The sequence below is a fragment of the Alligator sinensis genome, unplaced genomic scaffold, assembly GCF_000455745.1.
Source record: "Alligator sinensis unplaced genomic scaffold, ASM45574v1 scaffold1025_1, whole genome shotgun sequence".
NCBI lineage: Eukaryota > Metazoa > Chordata > Crocodylia > Alligatoridae > Alligator > Alligator sinensis.
The window spans coordinates 30448-45957 of record NW_005843267.1 but is presented as its reverse complement, the minus strand read 5'-3'; the positions used below and the strand labels follow the sequence as shown (position 1 = coordinate 45957).

General features: G+C 53.5%; 1 protein-coding gene across 1 annotated transcript; it reads left to right on the top strand.

Moving 5' to 3' along the window:
- Window positions 1-12751: 12751 nt before the first annotated feature.
- Window positions 12752-14943, top strand: LOC102379498. Its single transcript, XM_025194626.1, has 5 exons — window positions 12752-12928; window positions 13177-13338; window positions 13777-13932; window positions 14327-14430; window positions 14868-14943. The coding sequence occupies exons 1-5, from the start codon at window positions 12752-12754 to the stop codon at window positions 14941-14943; spliced, it is 675 nt and encodes a 224-aa protein (XP_025050411.1).
- Window positions 14944-15510: the final 567 nt, after the last annotated feature.

Sequence of the window (15510 nt, the reverse complement as noted above, 5' to 3'; positions counted from 1 at the left end):
TGGCTCCAGTTGCCCTGGCAACCAACAGCTGGGCTCCTTATTCACTTACTGCTAGGTCTCTTTCCCCAGCAGTCTCCCCTTTTTAGGAGCAGAGCACCTCCATGCTCTGCGACAGTACCCCGTCCCTCGGACCCAATGGCATAGAGCAAACACTATAGTTGGGCCCATCCCTGGCATTTGGGCTCATGTGAGGAGCCCACAAGTGTCCTGCTGGCCATTCAGTTGCACCAAAACTATGAGCATGCCTGTCCCTCCTCCCCCTTCCTCATCTAGAGTGACAGGGTCCAGGGAGCTGCACGTATTCATCCCATCCCCTTCCTGGGGGCGGGGGTGGGGCCTGAGGCAAGAGCGTCATCAGGAAAGTCCACTCCTAGTGACTGTACTGTGCTGGGTGTCACAACCAAATTAATCAGTGCCCATGTCACTTGCAAGAGATACCATTCAGACCATCATCTGATCAACTAAGGGTTAAAAGGAATCCTTGCAAGAAACTTAAATTTATGCTCACGTCACAACCAAGAAATGAAACTTAGGCTACTAGCACGAAACGAAACTTTAGCCCATGATTCATGATTGGTCAGAGTGAAAGGGGATAGCCCTGCAATAAAACCCTGGCGAAATCTGCTATATAATTGGCGATTCTAACACAAACCAGATGACGCGGCATAAATCAATTGGTTATAACACAAACAAAACCAGCTTGCACTTCCGCCTAAGCGGAGAACTTTGAACACACGTAGACCTGATGAGCTGATCATTCATCAATCTCTCCCCGTCAACGCGATCCCGACGTACCCCAACCCCCCTGCAGGCCCGTCCGGTCGTTCACGGTATTTGTCATACCCGGTCGTTTGTAACCTGAGCTCGAATGTAAACAACGCAAGCCTTCTGCTTGCGTCGCACGTCACTGTCTGGGCAACGTAAGTAAACAATCTCTATAACCAACACGCGTCTGTGCCTGGTTAATTTCACCCCATCCATTAATTACCCGCCTGTCAAGGTAAAAGTTTTACTGCTCCGGTGGGAATCAGAAAGCAGCTGCCGGCGCTGCTCTGATCCCTGACACTGGGGAGCTGAGCTGTATCTGAGCAGGAGGAAGAGGAAACCCCACTGGGGATCATGTGGGGGACTCCTGTAAGCGTCTAAGTAATGGGAGCTTTTTCTCCCTGACAGAAGCAGAGTTGGAGGGTTAGGAGGCCTTTGTAACTCTGGATTTGCAGATGGGGCAGGGCGCATGTGTATTTGCGTGCACATGGGTGTCACTGTGGGGGGGTGGGGTATGGCTGTATGGGTGGATCTATAGGTGTCACTGCTATGTGCAGCAAAGGGCACTGTCTATGTGCTGCACTGGGACCAGGCCCAGCAGTGCCAGGCAGAGGAGACGGCATTGGAGGTAGGTACATGCTGACCCTTGCTCCGGCCTGTTGTTTCCAGGATCCTGTCATTCCTCCCTGCACAGAAAGGGGCTCAGGCCGAGCTGAGCTGTGTATTCCCAGCCCCAGTCACTACCCTGATGTTCTCTGACCCCACAGGTCAGTGATCAGAGAGGGGCTGAGGATCTAGCACCAGGGGCTACTGTTTAACCAGAACCCCCTGGACCAAGGCTGTCACTGTTGTTAACTTCCAACCAGGGCTGTCACTGTGCTTGGTCCACATGAACAATGAAGGAGAATGAGCCCAAAGAGTTCGGTGTCTAAGGTTGTCCCAGGCTAGAAACACCCCCAGGCCAGTCCAAAGGCGCCCATAGCCCCAGCACTCAGCATTTGCCCTTCCTAGTCCCTCGTGTCTTTAGTCATTTCTGTTGTTTAGAGTTAGTTGCTTAGTTTTATAGTTGGTTAATTAATTTGTTCTTTCATTAGTTAGTTTGTTTGTTAGTTAGTTCATTAGTTAGTTCATTAGTTCATTAAATAGCTTGTTCATTCATCAGTTAGTTTGTTAGTTAGTTCATTAGTTAGTTCATTAGTTCATTAAATAGCTTGTTTATTAGTTCATTAAATAGTTAGCTAGTTAGATCGTTTGTTTGTTTGTTAGTTAGTTGGTTCATTAGATCATTAGTTAGGTACTTAGTTATTATCCAGTTCATAATCTAGGCATCGGACGTGAGTATTGGTTGGAGACATGCGTGCTCTTTCTCATTCAGCCATGGGGGCAGCACTGGGGACACTGCACGGGCCCATCACAGGGACTTTTGGGAGATGTGGCAAGTTGTCAGAAGGGGCTCAGGTTGTGCAAGGGCCCAGCACTCTGCCCCATGCCTCATCCCTGCTCTTGGCAGTCAGGCTCCTCTGTCCCTCCTTCAGCTCAGGGGCTGTGTTTGTTTGCAGATGCTCTGGTGGGAGAAGCTGCCCCCCGTGTGCCTACTCTCCAGCAATCTGGGTGAGACCTGGGCAGCACAAGAGGATACAGGGCTGTGTGGCCTCCCCTCCCAGCAGGGTTTGGCTGGCAGGCCAAGCCCATACTGTCCAAGGTCCAATCTGGACAGCCCCAGCTCCGTGTCCCACCCAGCTGTCACCCCTGCTCTTCACCAGCAAGTTCTCTGGGGAAGGGGAACAGGAGTGGCCCCCCTGGACTCCTCACTCTGGGCCAAGTCCTGGCCCTGCAGCCCCTGCCCATGCTCCTGCCCTGGGAGTCTTCCCCCTGGCAATGACCCTGCTCCCCTCTCCTCCCTTGCAAGGTGGGGCCCACACAGGCTCTGGGATCCCCATGCTAAAAGTGGTGCTCAGTCCCACCCAGCCTGATGCTCAGCCCTCATGTCCCCTCAGCACCAGATGCCACCCTGGGCACAGACAGGTGGGCAAGACCAAAACTGCCCCCCCCATTAAGGGGTCTCCATGTATGCCATCTGTGGGTGAAGGCCAGGAGAGGAGGGACCCTGCACCCGGTGAGTTTGGGTCCAGCGTGAGCTGTGGAGGGGCTTGTGCGGTTGCATAGGGAAAGGGCAAGGTCTCTGCATGAGGGCACCCTGCTCTCCCTCCTCAGCCTCCATTCCCAGGAGGCCGAGCTGATCCAGCCAGGACACCCCTCCCCAGCCTTACTGCTCCTCATCCCCTTGCCCCCTGCGACCCACCCCCTGCCAGGGGCATTTGCATCGCAGGCAACCAGCCACTCCCTCCCAGACCTGCTCCCTGGAGGGACTCCCACCTGATCCCCGTGAAGGAAGGCCCTGCCCTGGCACTGCAAGACTCCTGGCAGGTCCCCCCATGGATTGTGTCCCAGAGGGGCTGGTTGCCCTGCGCCCTGGCAGCAGAGTGGGCACAGCTGACACGCGGCCCCTTGTCTTGCCTCAGGGCCAGGAGCAGTGCTGGGGGCAAGTCCAGGCAGCGATGTGAGGAGCCAGACATGGCCACACACACCCCCACTGCAGTAAGTCTTTCTCCTGCCCAGGGAGTGGGATGGATGGATCTGGGCCTCAGGGGTCTCTCACCAGGTGTCCCATGCCCCTCCCAGCCCCATGCAGCACACAAGACCCCGGGAGAGAGTCTTCCTCTCCTGTTACCTCCATAGGCCCTCCAAGAATAAGGGAGGGGGTCGTGGGGTCATCCCCTGATGACAGGGACAGTCCTTCCCAAATCTGAGTGTCTGATGGGACTTGGGATGCTGAGCTGGGAGGTGGGGACTCATCTGAGACAGGTAGTAACAACCAACCCCTGGGTTCCCCAGGGCCCAGGTCTAGGAGCCCTGCCTGGCCTCAGGACTCTGGGGGCTGCCAACCCTGCATCATGGGGAGATGGGAACTTGCTGCTCAAGAGAGTCCATTGCCCCAAATGCTTTTTCTTTCCCCAGGAGGAGAAACCCCGTGGTGAGTACCACCGGCAGCAGGTGAGCAGGTCCCAGACGGGGTGCGGGGCTGTGAGGGAGACCAAGTGGGCTGGGCAATGGCTGCATGGAGCAGTCGACTAGAGAGACAAGCCTGGAGCTGGTCTGGGGGATGGAGGGCAAAGGCAAGGCCAGAGGGACAGACAGGCAGTGGCGTGAGGCCTCTCTAACCTGCACTGTCTCATTTGCTGCAGCTTGAGCTGAAGGTGCTGAGGGCCCGACTGGCGCAACAGGAGCAGGATGCAGCAGGCTTCCTGTCCTAGTATGTGTGGGGCTGGGGAGGGAGCTGGCTGTTCCCATTGTGTGGCACAGGGGTCGGGGCAAAAGCCCAGGACCTTTCTTCTGTGCAAGTCTCTCCTTGGGGAAGGGGTGTTTTGTGTGATGGCGCCATCAGTCTCTCTAAGCCCACAAATGTTTTGTGTCTCCACAGTACTTGGCAAAGGGAGCAGCAGCTCCTGGTGAGTTTACAGGTGGCAGGGGCCAGCAGGGCCATGGGGCAGGAGAGGGAGCAGGCTGAGGCCGAGCTTGGCCAGGCAGGGTAAATCCCAGAGGATGTGAAAGCAGGGAACAGGGTCCTGACACATTGTGTGTGGGGAGAGGTAGGGCCTGAGGGGTGCCTAGGGAGGTAACGCTGTTAGGTGCAAAGGCCCGATACACTTGGTGCAGCCATGGGCATGGTCTGAGGGGCTGGGGTGATTCTCATACAGGCTCAAGTGAAGGACCTGACACCATAATCATGCCCTGGTGCTGGCCCTCAAGGACCAGAGGGAGCAGGGCCAGGCTGTGGAGGACTGCCCCACAGAAGTGAGCCACTCTTCATGCCCCTGCCCCAGCAGGAGGGGGAGTGTGTGTGTGCCTGTGTGTGCACAGGGCAAAGCTGTGCCCCTGCTGTGCCAGGCCCTGCAGTAGAGGGGGCCAGATGTTGCCCTGGCTCTGTGGGTGGAGGGCTTGTGTGTGCTGTGCTGGGTACCATGTGATCTTTGTGGATGTCACACTGTGGGACCAGTGGGGTGATATATCTGTGCTGCACTGACCTCCCCTGCTTCATCGATTGCTGTCCCCTCCACCAGCCTCCCCCCATACTCTGCCAGGTGCCAGCTCTGGGCCAGGGGTTGGATTTTGTCCTCACTGCCATTTTGCTTTTTCATTTGCAACAGCTTCCAGTGGAGGGGATGGTGGAGGAGTGCTGGCCACCCTGGAGGGAGTAAGTGGGGGACAGGGAGGGGAGGGTGAGGTGCATCTCTGCTGGGTAACTAGTGGGCTCTGGGGCAGGCTATGGGGTGTTGCAAGTGGTGCTTTTTGCAGGTAGGGGAATTGTTCCTTCCCTGGTGCTGGAGGGGATGAATTCAGTCCAGGCCATTTCTGACCGGTTCCTTTCTGTGCAATCAGGAGCATTAGCCCCTGCCAGGAGAAGGGGGCAGGGTCCCAGGAAGACACTGGGGCCCAGCCGAAATTGCCCCCTACCACAGAGGCCAGCACTCAGGAAGAGGGTGCCCACCACGAGCACACCAGCACCCAAAACAGGGCCCTCTGCCTGGCCAACTTGGGGTGCCAAGGGGAACCCCTGGCAAGGACAGCGGCGAGCACACAAACAGAGGCTTGCCGCTGTCCAAAAGGAGCAGTACACGGGGAGAGGTATGGTGCATTTCATACCATTAGTTTGTGGGGGCCCAGGGTGTTGCACGCAGCGTTCCAGCTGCAGGGCAGGCTGGAGGTGCTGGGAGCGGGGGTGTTTGCAGCTAGGGAAGTTCTTCCTTCAAAGGGCCTGTTGGGATTGAATTCAGTTCATGATCCATCTCTGACTAGTTGTTTCTTGTGCAGTCAGGAGGGAACGCCCCTCCCAGGGGATTGAGGCAGGGATGCAAGCCAGTATTCCCCTCATCAGGGAGGCCAGCACCAGGCAGAGGGGCCCCAGCATCAGGACACCTCCTCCCAGACAAGGGCCCTCTGCCTGGTTGACGTGGGGTGTGACCCCCTGCACTGCCGGATGGAGGTGAGGACAAAGACTCTTCAAGGTCCAAAAAGGACAGGACAGGGGGAAAGGTATGATGCTTTTCCTAGTTTGTTTTGTTTTTTAAAGAGATGTTTGTGTTTGAAACCAAATCAGCCAGATCCATGAGTCAGCCCAGAACCATAAGTGGCCCTACAGCCAGCAAACATGATGCTTTTCCTAGTGTTAAGTTGTGAGCGTGGGATCAGTGAGGGCGGCTGAGGGAGGGCTGGAGCCAGGAGTCCATTCCTGGTCCTGGGAAGGGTCTCGCAGGTTGGGAGAAGGACGGGTTGAGGGCCAGGAGCCCTGGGTTCCTTCCCAGCTCTGAAGGCCTTGGGAGGGAAGAGGTTGAGTGAAAGGGAAATGACTAGTGTGTCTTCAGTAAGTGCCTTGCCTGCAAATCCCTCCACCGTCCTGGGTGTCTAGGTGGGGCAGGACTGGGGCAGGGGCACTGCAGTCCTGGGCTGTCTGTGCTGGGAGCCATCCCTGTGGTATATGTCCAGACCACAGCCAGGAACCAGACCTAGGCACAGGCAGCACAGACAGAGGAAGGGAGATGGGTCTGGTAGGGTGCCCAGGGCCAGTCCCTGGTACAGAGGCAGTGATGGAGAGAGTGGAGGCCTGGGAATGGGGTGATGGCAGTGGCAGGGGCTTGGGACAAATACAAGGTGACCAGTGCCTCTGCCTCTCACCCCCAGGGCTAACACTGCGGCAGAGGGGAGGAGGAGAAGGGGGGGAGCAGAGAGAAGGTGAATGCCCCACCCCGCCCCCCGCAACCCCCAGCTGGCCCCAGGCCTGAGTGGCTGCCCCTCCACCAGCCCACATGATGATCAGGTGCCCCCTGCCTCCAAGCCAGTCAAGATGACCTGTCCTGCCTCTCTGCCAGGGCCCTAGTGCCCTGTATGGACCGGCTATCTCCTGGGTTGGCTCCTCTGGGCCCAAGAACCCTGTTGCCAGGGGTTCACAGAGCTTCTGGCCCAGGCCAGGCCTGCTGGGGACAGAAAGCCCCACTGAGCCATGTGTGAGAACCACATCCTGCTCCCTGCTGGGGAGACTCTCCTTTACCCCGGGGTTGTTCCCGGAGGTGAGCGGAGGGGCCCCACACTGAGCGTTCCCTGACTCTGCCCTTCTCCCACAGGTTCCAGCTGGCCTGGATCATCCCCTGCTGCTTCACCCACTGGAGGTGAAGACCTGTACTCCTCCTCTCCCCTTCCACCCCTGTCATCCCCTCCCTCTATCCTCCCCTGCCCAATCCGGGATGGGCCCACGGGATGACAGCGCTGGTGCCTCTGACTGTCTAAGCATGTAAGTGGTTTCTCACTCCTTGTAGGTTTCTGCAGCCTCTTCCCTTGTCTCCTTGTTTTGGGCCTGCGCGCTCTGACAGCGGGGCCTAGTAAGTCCTAATGTCAATATTGCCCCCCTATGTCTTGCATGTAATGAACAGTGGGATTGCCAGAGCATTTTTTTTGTTTGAATGGGGATATGTTGTATTTTGAAAAAATACAGTACTTCCTAGGCTGACGTATTAACAAACCACTGATCCTGGAGGACAGGACTGCTGGGAGAGAGGGAGTGTTGCCCAGTGTTTCAGCTCTTCCCGAGTATCCTGGAGAGCTTGAACAAGCACAGAGAGGCTAGGGTGATCCTCTGTCGGTTTTGCTGTCTCCTAATACACACTTTGCTGCATTGGGAGTTTGAGGAAGTCCCAATCTTAGTGGAATGCTGCAACTCAAACCCACAAAACTTTGGCCGAGGCAGTTAGCCCTGCCACTGCCATTCCCTCCCTGCAGACAGGCAGGCATTCATCCCTCAAGTGGGCTGGGAGGGACACTGGGACACCATTTAAGCTGTGGCCAAAGCTTACATTGGAAAGGCTGTGGCTGGAGTGGGAGAAGAGCTTGTGTTTTTCTCTTTTTCTCTTTTACTGAGTATCCTGCTCCAGTTCTGACCTCTCCTCCTGCAAGCACCAACCCCACAAAATCCTTTCCCAAAGCTTAGAGTGATGGGCAAAGTGTCTGTGTGCAGGTAGTCTGCAATATGCTGGCTACTAACAATGGCTACGGGAAGAAAGCTGCACAAAGCAAGCCCACCCAAGTGCTTTACAGAAGGGTCTTCATTGTCCTGATGTGGAAATCACAGGGGATTTCATTCATGCAGGATTTTGGTTCTGCTTTAGTTTTCTCTCTCATAGGCAGAGGCCTGTCTTCCCAAGGCATCCTCACCAGGATCACAACTGTGACGGGATGGAGAGAGGCTTGTCTGCTATCACTGACATCGAGAGCGATGCTGCCTGCAGTTCTGTACTTCTGCTAGGGTCAGCCATGTTGGCAAAGTGGAGAGCGAGTTGCCAGGCTAACAGTTATCCAAGAATAAAGTCATTGATGGTGGAGCATGCAGATGAAGCAAGAATATTTCACTATGGTGGCAGAGGCAGATGTAGGCTGCCGCAGAACAGAAATCTTCAGTCCTCTCCGTTTTCCTTGGCATGGGACTCAGGTTTCCTTCCTATGAAGTACTGTCTGGTTGCTGATGCGCCATTTCATCCCCACATTAAAAGAACATGTGCACAAGCCTCTTGCTTCAATAGCAAGTCCCACTATGATGGGTGAGTGGCAATGGGGACAGACACTAGCAATTACTAGAAGCCCCTAGTCATGGACCTGGACCTCATCACCGACCTGCACTTACAGAGGCAATGACTGTATGATGGTTATTTTGTACTTGCAACTGAGACACGTCCGTGATTAGGTAGCTGCGATTATGGCTGAGCAGGCCTATTTCACATGAACTCTGATGTCCTGTGTGTGGAGGGCACTAGAAAAGGCACCTTAAACAGCCATGTCATGTCACCTGCCTGGGATCCGTCCAAGTCAAGTACTGAGGTTTGCAACCTGGACTGTCCACACCCTGGTGCACAGTACAAACAGTGCCCAACTGGATTGAAGGACAGCACTTGTGCCCAGAGCTGCATCGATTTATTTTCCTGAACAAGCGTGCACAATATGATCTAATCATCACAAAGCAACTGAATGAACCATTGAAGCTGATGACAGGCACTTGCAGATACACTCATGTTCCTTGGCTGTCTCTTCTATTGCATACCCCTACTCCTCATCTTTGAGAAGAGGCTAACTAAAGAGTCTACGAAAAACTGCCTATATTCAATTCACTACCAACTTTTGAGGTACTTGATGACCCCCCTATGCCAAGACTTATGTCGAAGAAGGCCATTTTGGAGTGTGGGAAAAGAACTGAATCGTGAAAAGTTTGATATCAAGGAAAATGGACCCAGTGATGCAAGACACTTGATCTCATTAATACAGTTCTTGTCATGGACCCCACATCTAAACCTCCCGGCTTTGCTTAACTAAGGCAGAGCTGGACTACGTTGAACAAGGTGGACAAGTAGATACTTTGTAAATGGAATTTTATTAAAGACGCCAAGTGAGAGTGTGGTGAGAGCCAAACTGTAGCACATATCATGGAGGAATGTCCTATTTATCCTTTTAATGATTGTGATGAAGACCTGCACCAGGCTGCTGACAATGACTTGCCATGGATATCGTACCTAAAACTGTCGCTGTAGTCTTCCCCCTTAGTGCCATTGCTTAAAGGTTGCTTAGAGCTTGTTCTGCTATTCAGTTGCTGTATCCATCTGAATAAATCACAAAGCAACAAGTGGAAGCCATTGTGCAAGCATCCCTGCTCAAAACCCTGGCTCCTAACAGCCTATATCATAGTGCATGCCTGGCACCTATTGGCCTATATCATAGTACTTTGCAAAGTCTACCTCAGCACAGCTACGGCCAGACCAGTTCAGGACTCCAACTGCCATAACGGTCGCAGCGGAAGCGCTCCCGCTGTGGCCCACTCAGATTCGAACAATCACCAGATTCTGCTGAATCCCTGTCGTCAACTGTTTCGGGTGGGACACGAGGAGAAGACAAGGAGAAGACCAGCCGCAAAGGCTGCTGGATAGATCCTTGTTTGATCCATTCCATCATGTCCATCCATATGGCCACAAAATGGTGTCAGCAAAAGAAGCAACCAAAGAAGAGGTTCAATCTCAAGTGCTTGAAAAACCCTGCTAAGAGACATCACCTCCAGCAGTGCCTCTGAGAGAATCGTGCCAACTGCCCTGATGCTCTTGTCACCACTGATCAGCCGAGGAAGAGCGAGCGCTTCAAGAAAGGCATCCGTGAGGCATGCCAAAAATCTCAAGGCTTCTCCACAAAGAAACTGCAGGGCTGGTTCAGTGAGAACGATTGGGAAATGCTTGCCTTCAAAATGGACAGAACATACAGTGACATCAGCTCCAAACAGAAGTACCTACATTCGTGACCTTCAGTACAGATCATTCATTCAACGGCCCCTGCCACATGGACAGTTTTGCACACATAGGGGAAGAATGGATCTCCCCCTGTGTGTGTGTTAGAAAAAGCCTCCATTGAATAGGTGTGTAATCTGTAACATGGAATAAAAAGAGGAGAATTTATCAGTGCTGCAAATCCTTCTGAAATTTGCTGCGGACTCACATAAGGGCTTCACTGCAGACAAGCTGCTTTGGTTTAGTTTAGCGCATCGTTCTGCCCGTTTACCTAGTCATGGCTTCCCATTTTCCCTGAGGGTTTTTCCCACTCCAACCTAGTCATGGCTTCCCATTTTCCCTGAGGGGTTTTCCCACACCCCTTGCCAGAGAAGGCTGAGCCCTTCCTCAGGCTGCAACTGGCTCAGGTTTCAGATGGCAGATCCCATTCCTATTTCTATGCAGGTACTATCCATGTGGGAGCTTTCACCTCTGAGGTCCAGCTCCCTGGTCTGATTCAGGCAGAGATACCAATAAGTGTGAGCACATGGGGTCCCTCAGTGCTGTGGCACTTGTGGGATCCAAGCCTTCTCTCTTCCCACCTCTTGCCACCAGCTGTGCTCAGCCCCCCCAGCCCCAGCTGCTCCAGCAGGCTGCAGGGAGGCTGTGGGCTGCTCCTGGCAGGCTCCTGCCCTGCAGCTGGCAGAGGAAGCTGAGGGGAGCGGTGTCTGCACTCCCTGCCCTGGCCTCCAGGTTGGGCCCTCAGAGCTGGAGCCCCGGACTGAAACCTCCCCTGGGAGCAAGACACCCGGCCTGGGGTTGGGCATTTTCCCCATGTGCCTCTTTGTCCCCTGGGGGCCTTGTTCTCCCTTGGTGCAGTGAGAAACCCAGGGAGCAGAGCACCATCTGGCTCCAGACCTGGGGGCAGCCAGGGGTTTGTGTGGTGCAGGGTTTGTATATGGGAGCATTAGAGGGGCTGGGATCAGTGTTGACCTCTGTTTGTTCTCCTTGGAACTGAGTTGGTGGAAAGAGCCCAAAGGAGATAGGATCCCTGATACCACTCCAGTGCCAGAGAATCTGCCCACCAAAATTAAACCCCCTTACCTCATTCCCAGTTGGCAGGACGTGAAAGGGATGCAGTCCCAGCCCGGACCTTCCCAATTCCCCAAATCAAGATTCCCTCCCCTTTAGTTTCCCCCTATCGTTTCATAAATAATTTAAAATTCAGTCGGGCTCAGGATGTCCTTGCTGACCATGGTTGGTACCACACGGCAATGAGGAAAAAGGGATGGAAAAGAATACATGTGATGTGGGGGGCAGGGGGTGCGGGTAAAGAAAGGAGGAGATGCTGCAGCCTTGAATAGGTCCCGATAGGCCAGCCACAGGAAAACCTAGACAACATTCAAAGGAAAATGCCCAACACTCTGTTTTCCAGGGCTGCACAGGGGAAATCAGACATGTTTTGATTCCTGCTCCTATGCACGAGCCTAGGAAAATGAGATGTCATGAAAAAAAGCATCACTTTTCCCAAGTCATTGGGAAGGATTTAAATAAACTATTGATCAGATCCAAGGCAAAATGTCTTTCAGGAAGATATTTTTTCTCCATTTGGGGAGACAGGCATGGGGAAGATGGCAAGAGGAGGCACAGGAAACAGAAATATCTCTTCCCCCTGCCCCACTGCCTTTTTTTTTTATTTACACAGAAATAAATTCAGATGCATGTGTACGCTCGAAAAGAAAAATGGAAATCACAGGTTGCCTGGTTAGAAACTCAAGGTACAGGGCCTGACACAGGCTGCTTTAAGGCCCATGCTGCTTTATGACACGTGCCATCATGTTACCATGGAGATTTGTGATGTGGGAGGGGAAAAGGCATTGTCAAGTATTTTTTCTCATACCTCTACTGGTATCCAGAGACTGTGTTTATTTTAGCGAGGTTTCCCAGGTGTTGCGTTCTATTGATTGTTATCTGTCTTTTTCTAGTATTAGTGATTAGGCTTAATAGTTAGTAGCTTAGTTAGTAGGTTAATATTAGTTAGTTTACATAGTTCGTAGCTTTATATTAGTTGTCGTAGAAATTAGTTTTTGAGAAATTATTAATATCCCCGCTTGATAAGATACCCCATAGATTATAAGGATAGTGATAGGAATAAAAGAATGGAGAGAAGACGAAGATCCCGCCCAGTTCGTGTAAGTGGCTTGCTAGGGGTTCTCCTTCATTTCTGTTGCTCTTGGTTGTAGTCTTGCACACTGGTTCTCTCTCCTGTGGCTTTCCAATGCAGGACATTGTCTGGCTCTCTGCATGTTCTCCCATCTCATGTGCTTGGGCTGCCTGCAACCTCTTGCTCTTTAATTTGTGAGTCTCTTCTGACTGTCTTCTAGGGTGTTGCTGTCTTTCTTTTTCCTGCTGCTTCTCCTGGTGTTCAGTGTAGGCCCCTATGCTCCTGGTCTGTAGCTTGGACACTTGAAATGGAATCACTGACTAATGGCACTTTGGGCATCTGCCAGCCTGCAATGATGAGCGGGTAGCCTCGCAGAGGTGTGAGGAGAAATGTAGTGCCCTGAGCAAAGGTGGTGTTGAGGGTTGGAGAGTGTAACACTTGCCCAAGGTTGGTGCCTTCTGGCCCTGCTCTAGACATGCTAATGCCGGTTCATTCCTACCTGACCAAACAGCTTTACAAGGCTCCCCCACCCAGTCTTCTGCAAAACCATGTGGGATTCAATACAGACCCAAATAACTACCTAAACATTGCCTCCCATGTCCTCATCCTCACCCTCACATTCTCCCTTCAGTTCCTGTTGCTGAAGATTTTGGTAGCTTCAGGCCCTACAATATTTCCTCTCAAAGCACCTGGCCACAGAACGAGCAGAGCTTTCCCGTGGGGAGCAGGGACTATAATAGTCTTTGGCAGGACCCAGGACTTCAGGGCCAGGCGGTTGCTTGCTAAATAGGGAAGATACCCCTCCTGGTTCCTCACAACCTGCAAAAGAGTAGGTCATCCCCACCTGGGGAGACTGGGCCCCAGAGTGCCTTCTGCCAATCATCTCTTGTCTTCCTCCAGTTCCCAGAGCTCCAGGTCTCTGCCAGCAGGCCAGACAAGCCCATCCCGCTAACGCCTCCTGGAAGCCGGACGACCACTCCCTCTGGCTCCAGGAACAGCTTCCCCCCGCAAGGCTGGACAAGGGAAATAGGCAGATGTTTGGCACCCGGCAGCAGCAATCAGGTGAGTGTGGCATGACCTGAACATTTCCAACCATGTGCCTATGGTCTGTTTGTAGAGATGGGGTAGCCGAGACACAGGCTGCATGAGGGGCATGCCGATGGCTGCAAAGAGTCATTGGTAGACCATTGAGCCTGGGATCCCCGTGCATTGGGCACTAGTCCCATGTGGTCTTGGTCCTTTTTCTAGGAGCTAAGGGTGCACCACGCCACCTGTTCCTCCAGGAAAGGCTGTGTTCACACCGGTCGGGCAAGATCCCGCCTGGCCAACCCTGCACAGAGTCTGAGCTGCCTTCCATGGCCCTGTGATTCCTGGGGCCACGGGGGCCAGTGTAGAGGCTGACAGCCTGCCATCACCTTGGGATCCCATAGAGTGTGCAGAAGGAACCCCAGCCCGTGGCCATGTCAAGGCACTTAAGGGACTGTCTCTGTTTCTTGGTAGGATGTCAATAATCTCAGTGAATGCCTAAGCATTCAAAGCTGCCGGGCTTTCCTGCTCATCAGGAAATGGGACCAGCGGAGCCAGCAGCTGGCAGAAATGGAGAGAGCCCTTGTCCAGCTGCACGGCCTCAAGAAGCTGGGGGTACTGAGGAGAAAGGTGAAACCCTGGGGCACAGCCCTGTGCCTCACAATGGTAGATGTGTCTGTGCATCTGCTGAGAGGTGGCTTCTGGGGCTCCTGGGCTGTGGGTGCTGGATGTGGAAAAACCATACACAAACCTGCCCGCACTGTGGGAGTCTCTGCCCATATGCGAGGATGTTGTGGGAAACTCCCACATGTCCCTGTGCACTGAAGAAGGGTCTCGGTGTGTAGGATTGTGCCCCCCAGTCACATTCATTGATCGAGAGGTGCATAAGTGTGTCTCACATGTCCCTGCATTGTGGTGAGGAGGGGTGGCTGGCGTGTCAATGGGGATGTGTCCTGTGGGGTCGCTTGCAGCTGTCTGCCCTGACTCCTCCTTTGTTCCCTTCTGTGTCCTGTTGAACCTCCAGCTGTGGATAGAAAAGGAGCAGCAAGTTGACAGCTATTTCCAGGAGCGGGAGCGGGAGTGGGCAGAAGAGGAGGAGCGGCTTCAACGTCAGAAAATGAGGCTCAGGTAAGAGGAGGAGGAAGGTGAAGGGCTTGTGCATAGGACCATGTGGGAGTTCCCTGGACATTACCCTCCACCCCTGGCAGCTTCCCCAGGGAAGGCCTTGTCTGGGTCTGAGGCTCCGCTTGGAGCACGAGAGGATGAGCTTTCTGGGCACGTCAAGATGAGGGTGTCAAGCCCCTGCAGGGCAGGAAGGAGGCTCCGTGCTTTTGCACAGGGGACCAGAGTCGTCCCCCATGGCTGGACAGTGCCAGAACAGCTGTGGGACGGGGGAGCATCCCCAGCACTGGCAGGAAGGGACAGCTGAAGTCAGGCAGCATCCTGCTCAGCCCAGACTGCTCAGTTAGCAGCCAGCATAGCCACACACAGGAGTTATTTGTGCCCTCAACCTGGGGAATTCAGCGTTGTCCTAACATTAAACCTCTTCTTCCATTATCTTGTAGGGACAGGAATCAGAGAGACCCGCAGTCCCGACCCAGACCTTCCCAATTCCCCAAATCAAGATTCCCTCCCCTTTAGTTTCCCCCTGTCGTTTCATAGTTTAATAAATAATTAAAAATTCAGTGGGGCTCAGGATGTCCTTGCTGACCACAGTTGGTACCACACGGCAATGAGGAACAAGGGGTGGAAAAGGATACATGTGATGTTGTTGGGGGAAGGAGGGGGTGTGGGTAAGGAAAGGAGGAGATGCTGCAGCCTGAGGGGTCCCAATAGAGGCTTGAGGAAAGATTGGTTTAAAACTGTTTGTATTCAGTAATAAAAACAATATGGTCACAATAGAAGAGCACTCCAGTTTTTGCTGGGCAGTGTACCTAGAAGACACTCAAAAAGGCTTAATTTGCCAGGGATGGCCTACGCCAGGGATCGGCAACCCTGCGACGTGTGCCAGAGCATGGCATGTGAAGCCATTTTACGCAGCACAGGATGGAGGGGGCAATGGTGCATTCCCACCCCTCCGGCTTTACTTGATATGTGGAATGAGCTGTCTACGCTCACCGGGGTATCGGTGCAATCTCTTGCTGAAGTCACTGCTTTTGTGCTGCTCCAGAGCCCAGAGGGTGAGTGCAGCCACAGCTCATCACTATT

What these genes read in the sequence shown, in the direction of transcription:
- LOC102379498 (XM_025194626.1), top strand. Translation starts at nt 12,752, where the DNA reads ATGCTAATGCCGGTTCATTCCTACCTGACCAAACAGCTTTACAAGGCT. An exon ending in CACCCGGCAGCAGCAATCAG is followed by an intron (nt 13,339 to 13,776) that starts GTGAGTGTGGCA and finishes GTTTCTTGGTAG; the next exon opens with GATGTCAATAATCTCAGTGA. An exon ending in TGGGGGTACTGAGGAGAAAG is followed by an intron (nt 13,933 to 14,326) that starts GTGAAACCCTGG and finishes TTGAACCTCCAG; the next exon opens with CTGTGGATAGAAAAGGAGCA.